The sequence below is a fragment of the Neophocaena asiaeorientalis genome, unplaced genomic scaffold, assembly GCF_003031525.2.
Source record: "Neophocaena asiaeorientalis asiaeorientalis breed wild unplaced genomic scaffold, Neophocaena_asiaeorientalis_V1.1 scaffold4, whole genome shotgun sequence".
NCBI classification, from domain to species: Eukaryota; Metazoa; Chordata; class Mammalia; order Artiodactyla; family Phocoenidae; genus Neophocaena; species Neophocaena asiaeorientalis.
In genome coordinates, this window is record NW_020173682.1 from 754,570 (window position 1) to 773,734 (window position 19,165).

Genomic DNA, 19,165 nt, shown 5'->3' on the forward strand with positions numbered 1-19,165 from the left:
CCATGGCCGCTGAGCCTGCGTGTCCGGAGCCTGTGCTCCGCAACGGGAGAGTCCACAGCAGTGAGAGGCCCGCGTACTGCAAAAACAAAAACAAAACGAAACAAAACAAAAAAAAACATAGTATAGATGGTCTGGGGAGAAACGATTATTTCAGCTGGTACTGTACCTGATCCCAATTTTTGCTTCCATCTTAATGTCCTAGCACAACGAGTATGGTTCAGCCATACTGAACCAATTACTATTCTCCAAATATAGCCCGAAGTTTCCCATCCCACATCTCTTGCCTTTTTGCTTGCGCTTTTCCCAAGACTAGAATACATTCTTCATTTCATCTAAGTCTAATACACATCATGTCCTTTAATTCAAGTATCATCCCTCTGCACCCCCCTCCCCTCTTTCAATCTCTGTTTCACACTACAATAAAAATTTGCTTGTTTTCCTAAGGGACAGAAGTAGCTAAAAGCTCGGGAGACAGAATCCTTGCTTTAGCCAGTAGGTGTTCGTTTTCTCTGGCCCCAGAGTATAAAATGTAGATGAAAACGGAACGTATTTTACAGGGTTGCATTGAGGATTGAATGACAAATGCATGTAAGATGCTTATCACAGTGCCTGATACGGAGCAAGCACTCAGTAGAATTACCTAGTAAACTATTATAATGTATTATTATTACTATTTTTGGCCTCACGGCGTGGCATTCGGGACCTTAGTTCCCCGACCAGGGACTGAACCCGCACCCCCTGCAGTGGAAGCGTGGAGTCTTAACCACTGGACTGCCAGGGAAGTCCCTACAATGTTATTATGAATCCTTGCATTTCAACAGTACTTAGCACCATGCCCAGTGTTTGCTCTATTAGGAACTGGGGGAAAGCAGATAAATCGGGTAGTACCCTGATCACAAGGAGGTAGGAAGTTTAAAGAAATTCCAGGAGCATAAGGGAGTGAGACAATCAGCAGTCACATCACGAAGGATGTCAAGCAAGGCTGGACCACGAATGCTGAGCAGGACTGTGATCACAACCTGGGCAGATGATAACAAACAACAGCACGGGAAAATAAACAAAACCATAAACTTGTTAATACTATCATACATTAAATATATGCTATAAGGCCTTTTCTGCTACCCACTCCATTTGCTACAATTATTTTCATCAATTCTAGACGGACAGGAGGAGGTGTGGACTCATCAATGCTGATTCTAATGAAAACTCACGGACTTCACTCATAACAGAACGCCTTTAGGCCTTTATACCAGCGATACTTTATCTTGCATGGACAATTATTTGGGTTCTACTGTAACAAACAGTTGTAAGAAACAAATTCAAATGGAAAGAGGAACTAATTTCAGTAAGCTGGGTGACATCACTGACATGATTAACTAAGAGAAAAAAAATTCATAAAAACCAATACAGAAACATGACAAGTTACGATTTAAACTATAAAGATTAATACTTTAGCTCTTAAATCCATTTCCTTTCTGTAGCAGATAAGGCATGAAATTTAAACAAATGCACAAACTCTAAAATATACTTAGGATAAACGGATGGGATGACTAAACCGCATTATACATAGGAAAACCCTATTATTTTACAAAATGCCCAACTGTGAATCTAGTTATATTCCAACTCCCAAGACTTTTACCCAGTAATTAAAGATACAGAGAAGTGAATATTCTTTATAACAAGATCTATAAAGCATCATTTTACTTCATTTCCTTAAAACTGTGGATACACGTAGAGGAATGTATTAATGGTAAAGTAGAACTGTCCAACTTTTGAACACCCTCAAAAAGGGCTCTATCATGTAACTGCAGTAGTCTTGTTAATGTTGCACTGAAGAGTGATACACAAAGGAGCTTGCTCTGTAGAAAGAATTCTATCTAGATTCCCAGGAACAGATACCACTGTAAGAACAGTCTGCTCATGCAGGAACAGTTAAATGTTTTGTTTCTCCTTTGCATTAAATCCAGTTTCTCTATATACTGTGCCTTTAAACAGAAGTGTGTTTTCATGTGTTCTTATCTAAAAGGAAAACTGCTTTATCATAGGAAAGGTCAAAGGTGACACTCTGTATACACATACAAAGAGTCCTTTTATAACCATAAGAGAGAACAAAAAGGAATGTAACACTCATCTTCCCAACTTCAAAAGTCTGAAATGGATTACCAAGGAAATTAGTCACTGATCTTCTGAAGATGAAATTAGATGTTACAGGTAGGTTCCAACTATTTTTATGTTGTACCAGCAGCTGTCATCCCAGAGATTCAAATGCACAAAACCAAAAACGACAAATTTATGTGTCTAACACTTTATATATATATAATTCTAATAATATTAAAGTATCATATTTTCAAATTTAAAGCCCTCGTCTTGAATTTGCATTGAAAATTAAGTCCATAATTAGTTCCAATTCAAGGGGAAAATATGAAAGTGACCCAAGTAATTTAATCTTAGGCCCCAAATACAAAAAAGGAAGTCAATGAGGCAAAGGGAAAAATGATGATTAGAGAGATGAAAAACATAACAGGACAAATGTCCAAATGTTCTATCAGGTAATTACTTGGGCATTTAAAGTGTATTAACATGTCTCAGTATGAAAAGGCCTGGCTTCTAAAAGAAGAAAAGATTTAATATATTATAAAACAAATGTTACACCACCTTGTTTTAACAATAAAGTTTTAAATTCCTGAAGCATCTACTGTTCAAAATCATTTCTTCTACCTGTTCAGGAGATCTGCAGGTTTTCAACTAACTCATGAAGAGTACCATGGTATATCTGAACACCCTGCCCATGCACACAGGGCTCGCTCCCTCCCAAGGTACGGATCCAAAGGTTTTACTCTGCCATCGTTCAGAAGGCCTTCTTGGAGCATTCTCTACCTTACTTAACAGAAACTGTCTCCTAGGTCCATGTATGAACACTGTACTATAATTCACCTCACCCACATCCTTCCCCCCCACAAGGTCGTTTTATTGTCAAACCATAAATATGACACTGAGATGAAATCATTTAAGCAACTGATCCTCCCTAACCATTAAAACGATGTCTTTTTGCCTTGGCATCAACCAACTGGGAAATAATGTTGCAAGAATTCGGGGTGTAGGGGGTGCTGAATTTCCGGCAGGGGCTTTTGGCGATTTAAGGAACCAAGTGGAACTTTCCTCTTCTCCCTAGGAATGTCCCACTTTTGGACAAGAACAGACAGGTAAAAAGAGCAACATTTAAATAGCTCAGTTTTAAATTTTATTACCTTGTAAAAATCTTTTTTTTTTTTTTTTTTCTGTTCCTTTCCTCCATTTGACATCAGTAAAAGTTTTAAACACCACAAAACTGATTTGGGTGTAAATGGCAAACGGTACCAAAACGAAATGAAACCAAAAATCCAAAGGACAAACAGAAAAAAAGCCTAAATAAACCCTCAAGTTTGGTCTTGGGGGTTTACATATCACAAGAACTGTCAACTCAACCCCCGGGCAACATGACTCGTTGGAGAACTGCTGGGTCCACACCAATGACACAGGAGACCAGAAACAATGTCTTTTGTTAATTAACACAGCAAGGGTGACACTAGGTAACTTGTTTTTTTAAATACTGTACATTGTACACAGGTCCCAAGAAAACCCTGCATAAGCCCCTTGTGGAGACTTGAGCCAAAGCACTGGCTGTTTATAAAAATATTGTGTTGCTACAAAAGTATAAATTAATGCTACTAGTACTAAGAAATATTAAGCACATAAAACTTCCAAGGATTAAGAAGAATATTCATTAGTACCTGTAGAAAACTCTGGCCTAAAAAGATTTTTTTGTGTTTCTTTTCTTGTAAATTTTTTTTTGGTATTTTTTTAAGATGACTTGAGTTTCTTGCACTCAGAGAGAGACACACAGTCAGCTGTGCCTATAGCATTGCCTAGAACCTCTTAACTACTGAGAAAGGCTGGGGGTGCACACACATGGGTACTGAGTGGGGCCCGGGAGGGAGGGGCACCAAGGCTTTCTCAAGATTTACCTGATGTGAAAGAATCACTGATGTGAAGTCACGGGGAAAAGAAAAAGGCAGGATCATCACAGCACAACTGAGAATAATTTATGCTTTTTAAAAAATATCTCTGCTTCAGGTGGTTGCACAAAATGATTTCCTGATGCTTGGCATCTGAATGGCCCTGGACGCACTGCTCGGCGGGGCCGGGAGACTCCAGCCCCGTGCCAGTCCACGAGCTCGCTCACCACTTTGGAACCCAGCCCCCCGGCTGGGTGAGAGGGAAGGGTCCCAGGTAGGGACCGGCTGCCACCTGGGTTGCTGGAGGCCCCTTCCGGCTGGCCTCAGACCCCATGGTCTCTTGCCAACCTGGACTTCAGGAAGCGCCACAGGGATCCCAGACCCCTAAGGCTGAGGACCAGGCCAGGCTGTGCCCCTTTAAGGAACTTTGGATCGAAGAGTCAAGGTGCCCGGTGGGACGCGTGGGTGGGGAAGACAGCCATGGGTCCTGATGCTGACACCCAACTGCAAACGTAGCAAATCCTTCTCTGTACAGGAGTTGAACCTTTAAAGCAGCGCCCATGGTGGTGGAGGGGCATGAATATAACAAACGGCAACCCGCTGCCCTTCACCCTCATCAAAGTGGGAGCAGGTGCCTCTTCGCACAGAAACCACAGGGTCCCTCCAGGGGATGGCGGGGCTCCACTGACCACGATCCTCAAACGCAAATGAGAGAGGAAGAAAAACAACAACAAAATCCTCCAGAAAACCCTGAAAAGGGGACACTGGGAGGGAAACAGAAGAGGGAAAACACCGCATCACTGGTGCACCATAACTGGCCTAGCAAACATTAGCCACAGTGAAGAGGGGGCAGGCCCCTTCCCAGTTCTCCCACTGGCCCGGCTGGATACAGGGGGCTGAGGTGGGGCTGGCGGGGCTGGCGGGGCTGAGACAGGAGCCCCCAGCCACTGTCTCCAGCGGACAGCCTGAGCCTTACTTAGCCTCCTGGTTTCATCTAAACCAGCAGCCTTTCTAGAGGCCCTCCCTCAGGTACGTCCCAGGGACAGAGGCACTGCCGCTGTGCCCACGGCAAGGGCAGAGCTATGAACCTGCCCGGCTCAGTGGGCAGGAGGACACTGCTGGCCGTGCTTTGGGTGCCTCCTCTTCCCGTCTCTGCAGGCACATCCATCGTCACGGCAACACTCAAGTACAGTCCCCTTCTGGGCCATGGCTCACAGGACCTCCCTTCTCTCTGCATCCCAGGTTCATTCCAAATCTTTCTTGTGAACCTGTGCCCGCAAGGGTGCATGCTGCATCCCTGACAGCTCTTCAGGTGCCCACTTTCCAAGGAGTCTAGTCCAAGTCCAGGCGCAAGCCTAGGGGACCCCTAAAGGCAGAAGGTCGGGTCTGCTTCACAGTGGAAAACACGCCTTGCAGAGTTTTTCTCTGGTGTTTCTCGGAAGTGCAGGAGAGAAAGGAGCAAACTGAAGGAGAAGACGCTTGCCAGCCTACAGAGCTGGTGTCAAAAAAAGTCCTTCCCAGAAATCTGGAGATTGCAGAACGTCTCAACTGTGTCATCGGACTGTCCTCTCTTCACCAAGAAACCTTCTATTGGCGGGTTCTGTGAAACCCCTGCTGCTTGATGACTCTGAGTTCCTAAAAGGTCCCTGCAGTTAGATTCTGTGCTTTCCCCCTCAATATTAACTAGAAAACTCCTATTTACATAGGATAGCAAGCTACATTTTTTCCAACCACGTTCTCTAAAATACGTCAGAGTACAATATCATGTTTGTTGCTTCACACAGATGCTAAGATTAAAAAGATGACCATGTCTACACTGGATAGAAAAGATGACTTATAAAACATGGCAGAGTTCAATTTAAAAATTTAAAGATTACATAGAGAAGATGGTCATAAATCATCTGAAGTTTTACAACCTGTTCATAAAGGTTATTAAAATTTATTTTCAACAGTGACATTCAAATAAAACTCAATTGTGAAAAATCTCTCCCAGTCCTACAAAATGTGTTCAGTGATTCTCCATGGGTCAAGAAGACAGTTCCAATGATATAAAAATAAGTTCTGGGCCATTGGACATCTCAAATATCAAGTGATTTTATTAAGTAAACAGATGGCACTGAAATTTAAAATGACAAACTTATAACTCTTTTTAAAAAATTGTAATTACTTAGACTCCTAAAGATAAGCTGTTCATCTCGAAAAGAAAAACCAAAACAGTTATTTCACTGAACAGAAGCAATTTTCTTACCCATCCTCAACCATGAAGGCAAATTTTAAATATGATAGTGTATATAATGTGACAATGTTTACTTACAAATACTCCTCCAAATTGTTTTTATTCACTAATCTGGAGGAAGAATCTGTGTATGTGTATTTAAGTTGATCAGGCAGAAGAATAAAAGCAAGTTATCCTGTTTTTGTCGCCATATAGGATACTGCATGCATTAACTGTTATTTCTTGATTTATAAGCTTAAGATCTACTGAATAATTTTTTTAACAACCTTATGGGAATATGTATAATTGCTTTACAATGGTATGTTAATTTCTGCTTTATAACAAAATGAATCAGCTATACATATACATATATCCCCATATCTCCTCCCTCTTGCGTCTCCCTCCCACCCTCCCTATCCCATCACTCAGGGTGGTCACAAAGCACAGGGCTGCTTCCCACTAGCTATCTATTTTACATTTGGTAGTGTATATATGTCCATGCCACTCTCTCACTTTGTCACAACTTACCCTTCCCCCTCCCTGTGTCCTCAAGTCCATTCTCTATGTCAAGATTGAAGAGGATGTCTTTTCTCCACTGTATATTCTTGCCTCCTTTATCAAAAATAAGGTGACTATAGGTGCATGGGTTTATCTCTGGGCTTTCTAGCCACTGACATATATTTCTGTTTTTGTGCCAGTACCATACTGTCTTGATTACTGTAGCTCTGTAGTACAGTCTGAAGTCTGGGAGCCTGATTCCTCCAGCTCCATTTTTCTTTCTCAAGATTGCTTTGGCTAGTCGGGATCTTTTGTGTTTCCATACAAATTGTGAAACTTATTGTTCTAGTTCTGTGAAAAATGCCTTTGGTAGTTTGATAGGGATTGGACTGAATCTGTAGGTTGCTTTGGGTAGTATAGTCATTTTCACAGTATTGATTCTTCCAACCAAGATAATAGTATATCTCTCCATCTGTTAGTATCATCTTTTAATTTCTTTCATCAGTGTCTTATAGTTTTCTGCATACAGACCTTTTGTCTCCTTAGGTAGGTTTATTCCTAGGTATTTTATTCTTTTTGTTGCAGTGGTAAATGGGAGTGTTTCCTTAATTTCTATTTCAGATTTTTCATCATTAGTGTATAGGAATGCAAGAGATTTCTGTGCATTAATTTTGTATCCTGCTACTTTACCAAATTCATTGATTAGCTCTAGTAGTTTTCTGGTAGCATCTTTAGGATTCTCTATGTGTAGTATCATCTCATCTGCAAACAGTGACAGTTTTACTTCTTCTTTTCCGATTTGGATTCCTTTATCGTCTCTTATTGCCATGGCTAAAATTTCCAAAACTTTGGTGAATAATAGTGGTGAGGGCTGGCAACCTTGTCTTGTTCCTGATCTTAGAGGAAATGGTTTCAGTTTTTCACCACTGAGAACGATGTTGGCTGTGGGTTTGTCACATATGGCCTTTATTATGTCGAGGTAGGTTCCCTGTATGCCTACTTTCTGGAGAGTTTTTTTAATCAAAATGGCTGCTGAATTTTGTCGAAAGCTTCTTCTGCATTTATTGAGATGATCATATGGTTTTTCTCCTTCAATTTGTTAATATGGTGTATCACATTGATTGATTTGTGTATATTGAAGAATCCTTGCATTCCTGGGATAAACCCCACTTGATCATGGTGTATGACTGTTTGGATTAATGTGCTGTTGGATTCTGTTTGCTAGTATTTTGTGGAGGATTTTTGCATGTATTTTCATCACTGATATTGGCCTGTAGTTTTCTTTCTTTGTGACATCTTTGGTTTCGGTAACAGGGTGACGGTGGCCTCGTAGGGTGAGTTTGGGAGTGTTCCTCCCTCTGCTATATTTTGGAAGAGTTTGAGAAGGATAGGTGTTAGCTCTTCTCTAAATGTTTGATAGAATTTGCCTGTGAAGCCCTCTGGTCCTCAGCTTTTGTTTGTTGGAAGATTTTTAATTATAGTCTCAATTTCAGTGCTTGTGATTGGTCTGTTTATATTTTCTATTTCTTCCTGGTTCAGTCTTGGAAGATTGTGCTTTCCTAAGAATGTGTCCATTTCTTCCAGGTCGTCCATTTTATTGGCATAAAGTTGCCTGTAGTAATCTTTCATGATCCTTTGTATTTCTGCATTGTCAGTTGTTACTTCTCCTTTTTCATTTCTAATTCTGTTGATTTGAGTCTTCCTTTTTTTCCTGTTGAGTCTGGCTAATGGTTTATCAATTTTGTTTATCTTCTCAATGAAACAGCTGTTAGTTTTATTGATCTTTGCTCTTGTTTCCTTCATTTATTTTTCATTTATATACTGATCTGATCTTTATGATTTCTTTCCTTCTGCTAATTTTGGGGGTTTTTTTTTTTCTTTCTTTCTCTTAATGCTTTAGGTGAACGGTTAGGTTGTTTATTTGAGATTTTCTTGTTTCTTGACGTAGGACTGTATTGCTACAGACTTCCTCTTAGAACTGCTTTTGCTGCATCCCGTAAGTTTTGGGTGGTCGTGTTTTCACTGTCATTTGTCTCTAGGTATTTCTGATTTCCTCTTTGATTTCCTCAGTGATCTCTTGGTTATTTAGTAGCATACTGTTTAGCCACCATGTGTTTGTAGTTTTTACAGTTTTTTTCTTGTAATTGATATCTAGTTTCACAGCATTGTGATCGGAAAAGATACTTGATATGATTTCAATATTCTTAAATTTACCAAGGCTTGATTTGTGACCCAAATATGATCTATCCTGAAGAATGTTCCATAAGCACTTGAGAAGAAAGTGTATTCTGCTGTTTTCGGATGGAATGTCCTATAAATATCTGTTAAGTCCATCTTGTTTAATGTATCATTTAAAGCTTGTGTTTCCTTATTTTCATTTTGGATGATCTGTCCATTGGTGAAAGTGGGGTGTTAAAGTCCCCTACTATGACTGTGTTACTGTCGATTTCCCCTTTTATGGCTGTTAGCATTTGCCTTATGTATTGAGGTGCTCCTATGTTGGGTGCATAAATATTTACAATTGTTGTAGCTTCTTCTTGGATCGATCCCTTGATCATTATGTAGTGTCCTTCTTTGTCTCTTCTAATAGTCTTTATTTTAAAGTCTATTTTGTCTGATAGGAGAATTGCTACTCCAGCTTTCTTTTGATTTCCATTTGCATGGAATATCTTTTTCCATCCCCTCACTTTCAGTCTGTATGTGTCCCTAGGTCTGAAGTGGGTCTCTTGTAGACAGCAGATATATGGGTCTTATTTTTGTATCCATTCAGCCAGTCTATGTCTTTTGGTTGGAGCATTTAATCCACTTACATTTAAGGTAGTTATTGATATATATGTTCCTATTACCACTTTCTTAATTGTTCTGGGTTTGTTATTGTAGGTCTTTTCCTTCTCTTGTGGTTTCCTGCCTAAAGAAGTTCCTTTAGCATGTTTTGTAAAGCTGGTTTGCTGGTGCTGAATTCTCTTAGCTTTTGCTTCGCTGTAAAGGTTTTAATTTCTCCTTCGAATCTGAATGAGATCCTTGCTACGTACAGTAATCTTGGTTGTAGGATTTTCCCTTTCATCACTTTAAATATGTCCTGCACAGTCCTTTCTGGCTTGCAGAGTTTCTGCTGAAAGATTAGCTGTTAACCTTATATGGATTCCCCTGTATGTTATTTGTTGTTTTTCCCTTGCTGCTATTAATATTTTTTCTTTGTATTTAATTTTTGTGATTAATATGTGTCTTGGCATATTTCTCCTTGCATTTATCCTGTGTGGGACTCTCTGCGCTTCCTAGCCTTGAATGACTATTTCCTTTCCCATATTAGGGAAGTTTTCAACTATAATCTCTTCAAGTATTTTCTCAGTCCCTTTATTTTTCTCTTCTTTTTCTGGGATACCTATAATTTGAATGTTGGTGCATTGAATGTTTTCCCAGAGGTCTCTGAGACTCTCCTCGATTCTTTTCATTCTTTTTTCTTTATTCTTCTCTTTGGTATTATTTCCACTATTTTATCTTCCAGGTCACTTATCTGTTCTTCTGCCTCAGTTATTCTGCTATTGATTTCTTCTAGAGAATTTTTAATTTCATTTATTATGTTGTTCATCGTTTGTTTGCTCTTTAGGTCTTCTAGGTCCTTGTTAAACATTTCTCATATTTTCTCCATTCTATTTCCAAGATTTTGGATCATCTTTACTATCATTACTCTGAATTCTTTTTCAGGTAGACTGCTTATTTCCTCTTCATTTGTTTGGTCTGGTGGGTTTTTACCTTGTTCCTTCATCTGCTGTGTGTTTCTCTGCCTTCTCATTTTGCTTAACTTACTGTATTTAGGGTCTCCTCTTTGCAGGTTCGTAGTTCCCATTGTTTTTGGTGTCTGCCCCCAGTGGGTGAGGTTGGTTCCATGGGTTGTGTAGGCTTCCTGGTGGAGGGGACTGGTGCCCATGTTCTGGTAGATGAGGATGGATCTTGTCTTTCTGGTGGGCAGGACTGCATCCAGTGGTGTGTTTTGAGGTGTCTATGTCCTTATTATGATTTTAGGCAGCCTCTCTGCTAATGGGTGGGGTTGTGTTCCTGTCTTGCAGTTGTTTGGCACAGGGTGCCCAGCAATATAGCTTGCTGGTCGTTGAATGGAGCTGGGTCTTAGTGTTGAGATGGAGATCTCTGGGAGAGCTTTTGCCGTTTGATATTACGTGGAGCTGGGAGGTCACTCTTGGACCAATGTCCTGAACTCGGCTCTCCCACCTCAGAGCCACAGGCCTGACACCCGGCCGGAGCATGAAGACCCTGTCAGCCACATGGCAGGGATCAGCTCCACGGACTGCAGGGGCCTGTAGGGGCACCCAGGTGCCAGGGGGGGACCATCCTCCCACAGCAGCCTCTAGGGTAGGGCCCATGTCAGACCACCGGGATCTACTGAATTCTTGTAATCAAAGACAACTTGGCACACTTATGTCCCCTTTCCCCCCTTTATCAAGTACTAACATGCCTATATCACAATGTGAAATAAATCTTCGGTGTTTTCTGCTAATTTATTTCTTTAACAGCAATCTATAGAGCATGAACACTGTGCCTGACACTGTTCTTGGTGTTAGGAAACAGAAACAAAACAGACCAAAATCCTGCTGTCATAAAGCTGACTAGTGAGGCAGGTAATACATAAAACAAATAAGTAAGATATATAGTATGTGCCTAGTGACCAGGATTTATTAAAACCTTACATTTCAATAAAAAGACAAACAACCTAATTCAAAAATAGACAAGGGACCTGAATAGACAATTCTCCATAGAAGATATACAAATGGCCAAAAAGCACCTAAAAAGATGATCAACATCATCAGTCATGAGGAAAATGTAAATCAAACCACAAAGACCACTTAGCTGCAACTAAGAGTCCACATGCTGCAAGTAAGAAGTCTACATGCTGCAACTAAGAGCCCGCAGGCTGCAACCAACACCCAGTGTGGCCAAAATAAATAAATAATATTTTTTTAAAAAATCTATTTTTGGGGGAATTCCCTGGTGGTACAGTGGTCGGGACTCCTCACTTTCACTGCCAATGGTGTGGGCTCAATCCCTGGACAGGGAACCAAAATCCCGCAAGCTGCGTGGTGCGGCACGGCCCCCCCGCCAAAAATAAATCTATTTTCAAGAATGAGCGGGAGAGAGAATCTTAATGAAAAGGGGGAAAGGACGGGGTTGAGCTTTTAGAAAAGGTGGCTAGAGAAGGCCTCACTAAGGAGGTGACACTTGAATGCTGACCTGAAGGTAGGAAGGAATCCTTTATACAGACATCTGATGCAAGATCCTAAAGGGAAGAGCAGGGGCAGAGGGCTTGCCTCACTTTTGAGGCAGAGGGACGGCCACCGTGGCCAAGCAAGACAGGAGGGGAGAGTAGTAGGAAATGAGATTAGAGGGCAACAGGGAATCTGATTAGCAAAGGAAGGGCCTAGGGGGTCATTCTAAGGACTTTGGCTTTTACTCTTAGTGAAAAGGGAGCCAATGACGTGAAGTGACTTACATTTTAATGGGCTCCTTTTAGTCCTGAATTGAGAAGCTACTACAGACCCATGAAGGGCAACAGCATGGTCTAGTCATCAGGAAGCTAGAGCAATGATGGAGGAAAGAGAATTCTCCAATTTGTCTTTCAATTCTTTCAGTAAGTTTTCAGTTTCTCTTTCGTCCTTCAAATGTTCTGTCCTTATTGCCTCCATAATTTCATGGATATAATAACTTCTCTTATGGTTTTTGGTTTTTTGAAGTTTTTCTTTGATGCCTTCACTGTCTCTAATCTTTTCGGTTCCTTTTTCCTTATTTGCTTTTATTTCTGTTTTTCTTTTTCTTTTTTCTTTGGCCAAGCCACTTGGCTTGCAGTATCTTAGTTTCCCAATCAGGAACTGAACCCGTGCCCCCTGCAGTGAGAGCGTGGAGTTCTAACCACTGGAATGCCAGGGAAGTCCTTGATTTCTGTTTTTCACGTTAGCATTCCTCAAATATCTGATGATCCTTGGTGGTCTGCTAATATGTGGAAAAACTAAAAAGCACTGTCTGTGTGGGCAGGACTTGGAAACCTCACTGTGAGATTATTTGGTTGGGCCATTTCATTGCAGTATCTTGACCTGGTCAATTTGGCCAAAGAAAAATAAATTGCTTTAATCATGAGTGGGTACATTCAACAAGTGCAAAGCTGCTGAGATCTAATCATTAAAAACACACATCTCATGAGGCTTCTCACCCCTCATCTATCCGAGCCACTCTATCACCAAGTCCTGTCAGCTTAACTCAGGTATAAATCTCTCAAATTTATATGCAGTTGATCCTTGAACAATGCAGGGGTTGGGGGTGCTGACCCTCACTCAGCACCATCGAAAACTCACATTTAACTTATAATCGGTCCTACGTATCCATGGTTCCTCTGTATCCGTGGTTCCGCATCCACGGATTCAACCACCTGGGGATCCAACCAACTGGGAAGTGTGTAGGATTTGCTATGGAAAAATAATCCGTGTGTAAGTGGCCCCGCTCAGTTCAAACCTGGTGTTGTTCAAGCTGTACTTCTATCCATCTCTATCATCATTCCCCTGGACCAAACTACACTTTGCTCACCAGGAAGACTACGGGAGTCTTGTTCACCTACTCCTAGGATATCCTTCAGTGTCTGTCTTCCACAATTGGCCAGAGTGACCTTTACAAAGTGCATTTTTAGTCCTGTTCCCTTCCTTCATATCTCCCCCCCAAACTAATCCCACCGATTTTTAAAGTCTAGTGGCGGTCCTTACTCTTAGAAGAGAGTCGCATGGGCTGCCTACCTTTGCAGCCTCCTCCCGCCCCCGGCCCCGCCCCCAGTTCTCAGCGCTCCCGCTCTTCTCTCCGTTGTTCACACCACAGTCCTTTCTTCTATGGCTGTTTGCTTACTCCAACTGTTTCTTTAAGTAGGGAATGCTCTTTTTTCCCTCTCCCTGTAGTTTCATCTTACTGATGCCTCAGGGCTCACTTTCAACATCAATTCCTCAAGGAGACGTTCCTAATCTTCCTTAAAGCTTTACAGACCTGTGTTTTGTTAGCATCCATCACAGCTGTAATTTTATAAGTGTGACTCTTTGATTAATGCCTTCCCCGTTAAAATGCACACTTCCATAAAAACAGGTGCCTAATCCTTTCCCTTACCATGTATTCACAGCACCCTGCATAATACCAGGCACATATTATACGCCCTGTAAATATCTGACAAGTGGGTTTATACGTGAAGGCAGAGAACTGCAACTATTACCACCTCCAGTGTGTAAGTCACATGAAGAAGGTGACTGCTTTTCAAAGGCATTTTACAATGCCAAATTACAGACTGCCTTGAAAACTGTGACCTTAAAACATGCTTTTTTACTTCATCGTAATCAGGACAAAGAAATCAGCACACAAAATACATTTCCAGACAAACAAACACACCAGTTTTACAGAAAAAGATATAAACATTCATATTAAGGTCTGGGGCAGGTGGGGGGCCGGGAACAAAACTCTGTTGTTCATTTCAGGCCAAGAACATAAAGTGAACCTACCTACCAGAAACAAAGAAACCAAAAATCAAACAGAATAACAAAAACAAAGCCATAGCTAAAATTACTTGTGCAAATACATAAATATCCAAGAAAGAATGACCAAATAATGGATCTTGTTGTAACATAAAGAAAAGCAAAATTGACAGTATTTTCTATATGATAAAGACTATATAAATACTGCTTCATTTAAAAAAATTTAAAATTGGACCTAGTAAATGCTATCAAGTATCATCAATGTTATTTACCATTTACATGTTCTTCCAGCTTTAGAATACTTTATTTCAAAGGGAAAAATTTTTTACCTGTAACTCTATAAAGATAACATGTTCAAGCAATCCAAATTCAATTGTGCTAAAATTCACGGAAAAGGAAGTACCCGTGCTCTTAAGAAGCTTCAGAGTGAGTCATGAGGACATATTTTTAGAAGATATAAACGTCACTGGAACCCAACTGTAGGAAATTCGTGCAAAGGCTTTATTCATTAAACTAATGAATTTCTCTACAGTACGTGCCAGTCTATATACCAGATGGGGAAAACACAAAGGTAAGTATCAAAACAATCAGTACAAAATTTAAGAGTTCTAAAAGAGAGATAAGGTATTTGGAATACCTGGTCTTTATGATTTATAACAGTAGAAGAACCTGAAATCTTAACGTAAGCTTTTCTATAATCACTTTACGTGTGTGTACACTTTCCTATCAGGATTATTAGCAGCTTCAAGGATGCAAATACATGAAGACAGATTTTAAAACCCTGACTGACATCCACGGTGTACGCTGAGTGTGTTTTGTCAGGTCCACAACTGGTGTGGCAGGGTTTTTAAAGTTTTTCTATGTACTTCATGGCTCAATTCCACTTTTCAATGCAGTGGCTGGGGCCTACGGATAAGAAGATGAATGAGAGAGTCCGTGCCCCACGCAAGGCTCACTGCTGACCACGGGCCATGCAAAGAAAGGCGCGGGTAGTAGCAACGGTGCCTCATGTGATAAATGCAACAGCACAATGGACCCACTGCTATGGGAACAACAAAAAATACCAGGACAGGTAGGTAAGGAGTGTCTACTCCATAGAAAGGTGGGTATCATTCACTCCCATGAATCTCTCAACACACCTAACATTTCGATGTTTGAAAACAAAATGTCTGCATATTTACATAGTGCAAGTGACACTGTTCCTTCTATTAACCTCCCGTGAAACCTCTTCTGCTGTTTTGACAACAAAATCATTTCTTAAATATCAATCATAAAATTTAAGGTTTAAAATATTTTTATCTTACTATCTTTTATATTTGACACGTATAGTTTGATAGAATTTATTAGTTTTCCTAATGTTAAAGAATAGGGTTGGTGATAAAAATAATAATTGGCTTGAAAATACATTTCTGTATGTGAATTGGAATTGATTTCCTTTTCTGGAAATTTGTAACACTTGACACTAAAATGAGTCAAATGATGAAATCCTCACAGGCAGGAATTAGTTGTTTAGGTTCTGTAGTTTACATTGGCTTTTAACTTCTTCCTTTCTACTTCAGGAGGAAAATATATAGCAAAAGCTGTCAGACGAAATGTAACAAATCAGTATGGTCTGTACTCTTACGGTTGTATTTTATAGCTTTCCCTGTTTAAGGAAAGGTAAGTATGTTCCTTTCACTAAATCCACTAGCTGGATGTTCGCCAGCACAATAAAAGTGAATACAGTAATAAATAATGAAATAGATCCACAAAACTTAGCACTGTCAGTTCAGTCTTTGGTACAATTTATACAAATCATACTTCTTACAGACACAAATAAAGTACTTTAGCAAGTACAAGCTGAAAAAGCACGTTGAGTAATCAGGAAAGTGCAACAGAATTAAGAAACATCAAAAATAGAATTATATATTTTCTTCCTTTAGTCCAACATCTAGCAACTCTATGTAGGCATACCAGAAATGTTTAATAAATGTAGAATAATGAAAACGGCAATGATGATGATGACAACAGCTAAGATATACTGGGCATTTAACTTGTACTAGGTACTGCTAATTGTTTCCTATTTAAGCCTGACAACAATCCTAAGAGCAAGGCACTATTATTAAACCCTATTTTAAAGACACGGGAGAAGAGGCTGAGCCATGTTAGGAAGTGGCATGGCTGGGATTCTAACGAAGGCTGTCTGACTTCAAGGCTCTTAACCACTCAATTGTGGAAAAAGAAATATTATAAAGGCTGGGATTTAGCAACAGTTTTGTTCCAAGAATTTTATAACAAACATATTCAAATGTATTTAATCTATTTCAATATTGTAATACTGTATCTACTAAAACTGTAGGAAATATTCCATCCTGAAAGAGCAACTGACTTGTATACCACTGAACTATTAATAGATTTTAAAATGCTTTTTCCTAGATGTTATAACTAAAACTATTTTATATCACGTAAGTTAGATTCTTATCCTCTCTGCAAAAGAGTAACCCAAAACATTTAATTTCAATTATTTTCACCATAACACAAGTGATTTCTGTAAAAAATCAAGAGCCAAAGTTCTAAAGTTGGAAAAGATAAAGAAATTATAAGTAAATCATGACTGATTTTACTGAAATGATTCCAAAACCAAAGCAGTACAACAGTACGTCCTTTAGTATTAACTTTTTAGATTTTGAAACAATCCACTTCACAGTGGGAATACACTGAAGTCTGTACAAAGATCCAAACTAAACATGGACTTATATTACTTGTTTGCCTGATGTCATACTTACAAAAAAAAAAAAAAATCCTGCAATAAGCATACCTTGGCAAAAAATACGGTGAGGTGAGTTTCACTGCCGACAATCCAAATAGGGAATTTTGGAGATTTCAAGTAAGAACCAACCTAGAACAAATGTAGCAAAATAAATAAACAAATGAAAATTTTATACTGCCTGTTAAATATCTGCCAACGAATATCTGAAGCATAACTGAAGTGTCTAATTCATATTGAAAGGGAATAATGGATTGTGCCAGAATGCCTTACCCATAATGGTCAAATGCTAAGTGTAAAAATGAATGTTATAAAGGCTGTCAGGGCTAAGTTTTTACTGCACCTTTCCACTAGAAGAATAATACAGATTTAACACAGCTAAAAAGAATTAGTTTAGCTCTAAGAATCATTCTCAGGTTTCACCAAAAGATCCTAGATAAAATGACCACTTCTAGAATTTCAGATTGGTACCTCAAACCCTGAAACTATAACCTTGACAACAATTATCAGGAAAATAATTATAAATTAACAAGTGAGTAGATATATGAATAAATAGGGGGAAAAACCTTAAGAACATTCTGTCTTCAAAGAACCTGGGGCAACACAGTAATCTCTCTAAAGCAAAACACACACTCCCAAACATTTAAGAATATAAAAGAATCCTGTCATTTGATTCTTCATGGTAGGAAGTAAATTCAAAGTTTTACAGTATTAAGTCTCTTTAAAATATGTAAGAAGTTATACTTTATAGCCTGCCTTCGAGGTTATATATTTAATATAAAAATGACAGTACCCCAAATTTGAGAGTATCATTTTTTTGTGCGTGACCGAGAAAAAAAAGCTTAAAATTCAACAGACTTGTGAACTCGGATCACGTTCACATGAATCACCCACACTCTTAGATGGACAAAGACTCTGACAACTAACCTTACCAATCACATGTGCTGAATTTTCTTTTCTCACACAGACTCCCTAGAACTGGAAAATTCCAAGTGGCTGCTCGCAGCAGTCAGGGCCAACTATTCGCCCCTAACCAGCCAAAAGCCCTGCTCTGGTGCCCGGCTTTCAACCACCCTTTGGAACTGACTGCTATCATTAGGAGGGAAATGGGAAAGAGGCAGGTACTCTTTTGTATTCGGGGATCGTAAAGCTAGTATCTTTGACCTACGAGGACGGGGAGGGATGAGTGGATGTGCTAACAGCAGTGGTGAACCATCAGAGGAGGAAGGATGGTTTGAGGACAACAGAAAAGTGTTAACAGCACAAGGACAAAGAAACAGGAAAAGCTCTGGTCACAGTTCAGAGTGAAGGGATTTTAGAGGTGTTCAGTGCAAGGCCTTCCACTTTAACATAAGGAAGCTGCGAACTCCACAGGACCTGTGCTTGGCCGGAATTCAGACAGCTAACTAGTACAGAGCTGGGGTCAAAGCTCAGGTTTTATAATTCCTCATGTGGCAGCTTTCTGTTACATCACGCTGCCTCTTGTAGTGAAAAGTTCAGGTGCTGTTTAACTTCTCCTTCAGAAAAAGTGTGTGTGTATATATATGTGTATGCATTTAAGGTAGAAGTAAAACATGAGGATAAAATTACAAACAGTGGGATCAAAGGGTAAATGAGTGCTGAGCTCACGAAGTGTTCGTAATAAGAAAAATAAATAAAAGAAGGCATAAATGGAGCAACCACTTTGGAAAACAGTTTGACAGTTCCTCCAAAAGCTACGTATATAACTACCATATGACCAAGTAATTTCACTCCTGGGTATACACTCAAGACAAATAAAAATATGCTCACTAAAGACATATATTAATGTTCATAGCAGTATTATGCATAATAGTCAAAAATCAGAAACAAGCCAAATGTCCATCAACTGATAGATAGAAAAATGAAACTGATATAAACTGATATATCATACAATAGAATATTATGTGGTCATACAAAGGAATGAAGTACTAATACATGCTAAAACATGAATGAACACTGAGAACATTATGCTAAGTGAAAGAAGACAGACACTAAAGGCCACATACTGTAGGATTCCATTTAAATGAAATGTCCAAAACAGGCAAAACTGCAGAGACAGAAAGTTGCCAGGGGCTGGGGAGGAACGAGGAGGTGACAGCTAAAGGGTTTAGAGCAGGAGTCCCCAACCTTTTTGGCCGGTTACGTGGAAGACAATTTTTCCATGGACCGGGGTTGCAGGGGA

General features: G+C 39.7%; 1 protein-coding gene across 1 annotated transcript in view; it reads right to left on the reverse strand.

Moving 5' to 3' along the window:
• MINDY3 (MINDY lysine 48 deubiquitinase 3) overlaps positions 1 to 19,165 on the reverse strand; it is a 94,567-nt gene that overhangs the window by 34,250 nt on the left and 41,152 nt on the right. The window contains exon 10 of the mRNA XM_024750088.1: positions 17,014 to 17,094. Coding sequence (XP_024605856.1) covers positions 17,014 to 17,094 — 81 coding nt within the window. The remainder of the gene's footprint in view (positions 1 to 17,013; positions 17,095 to 19,165) is intronic.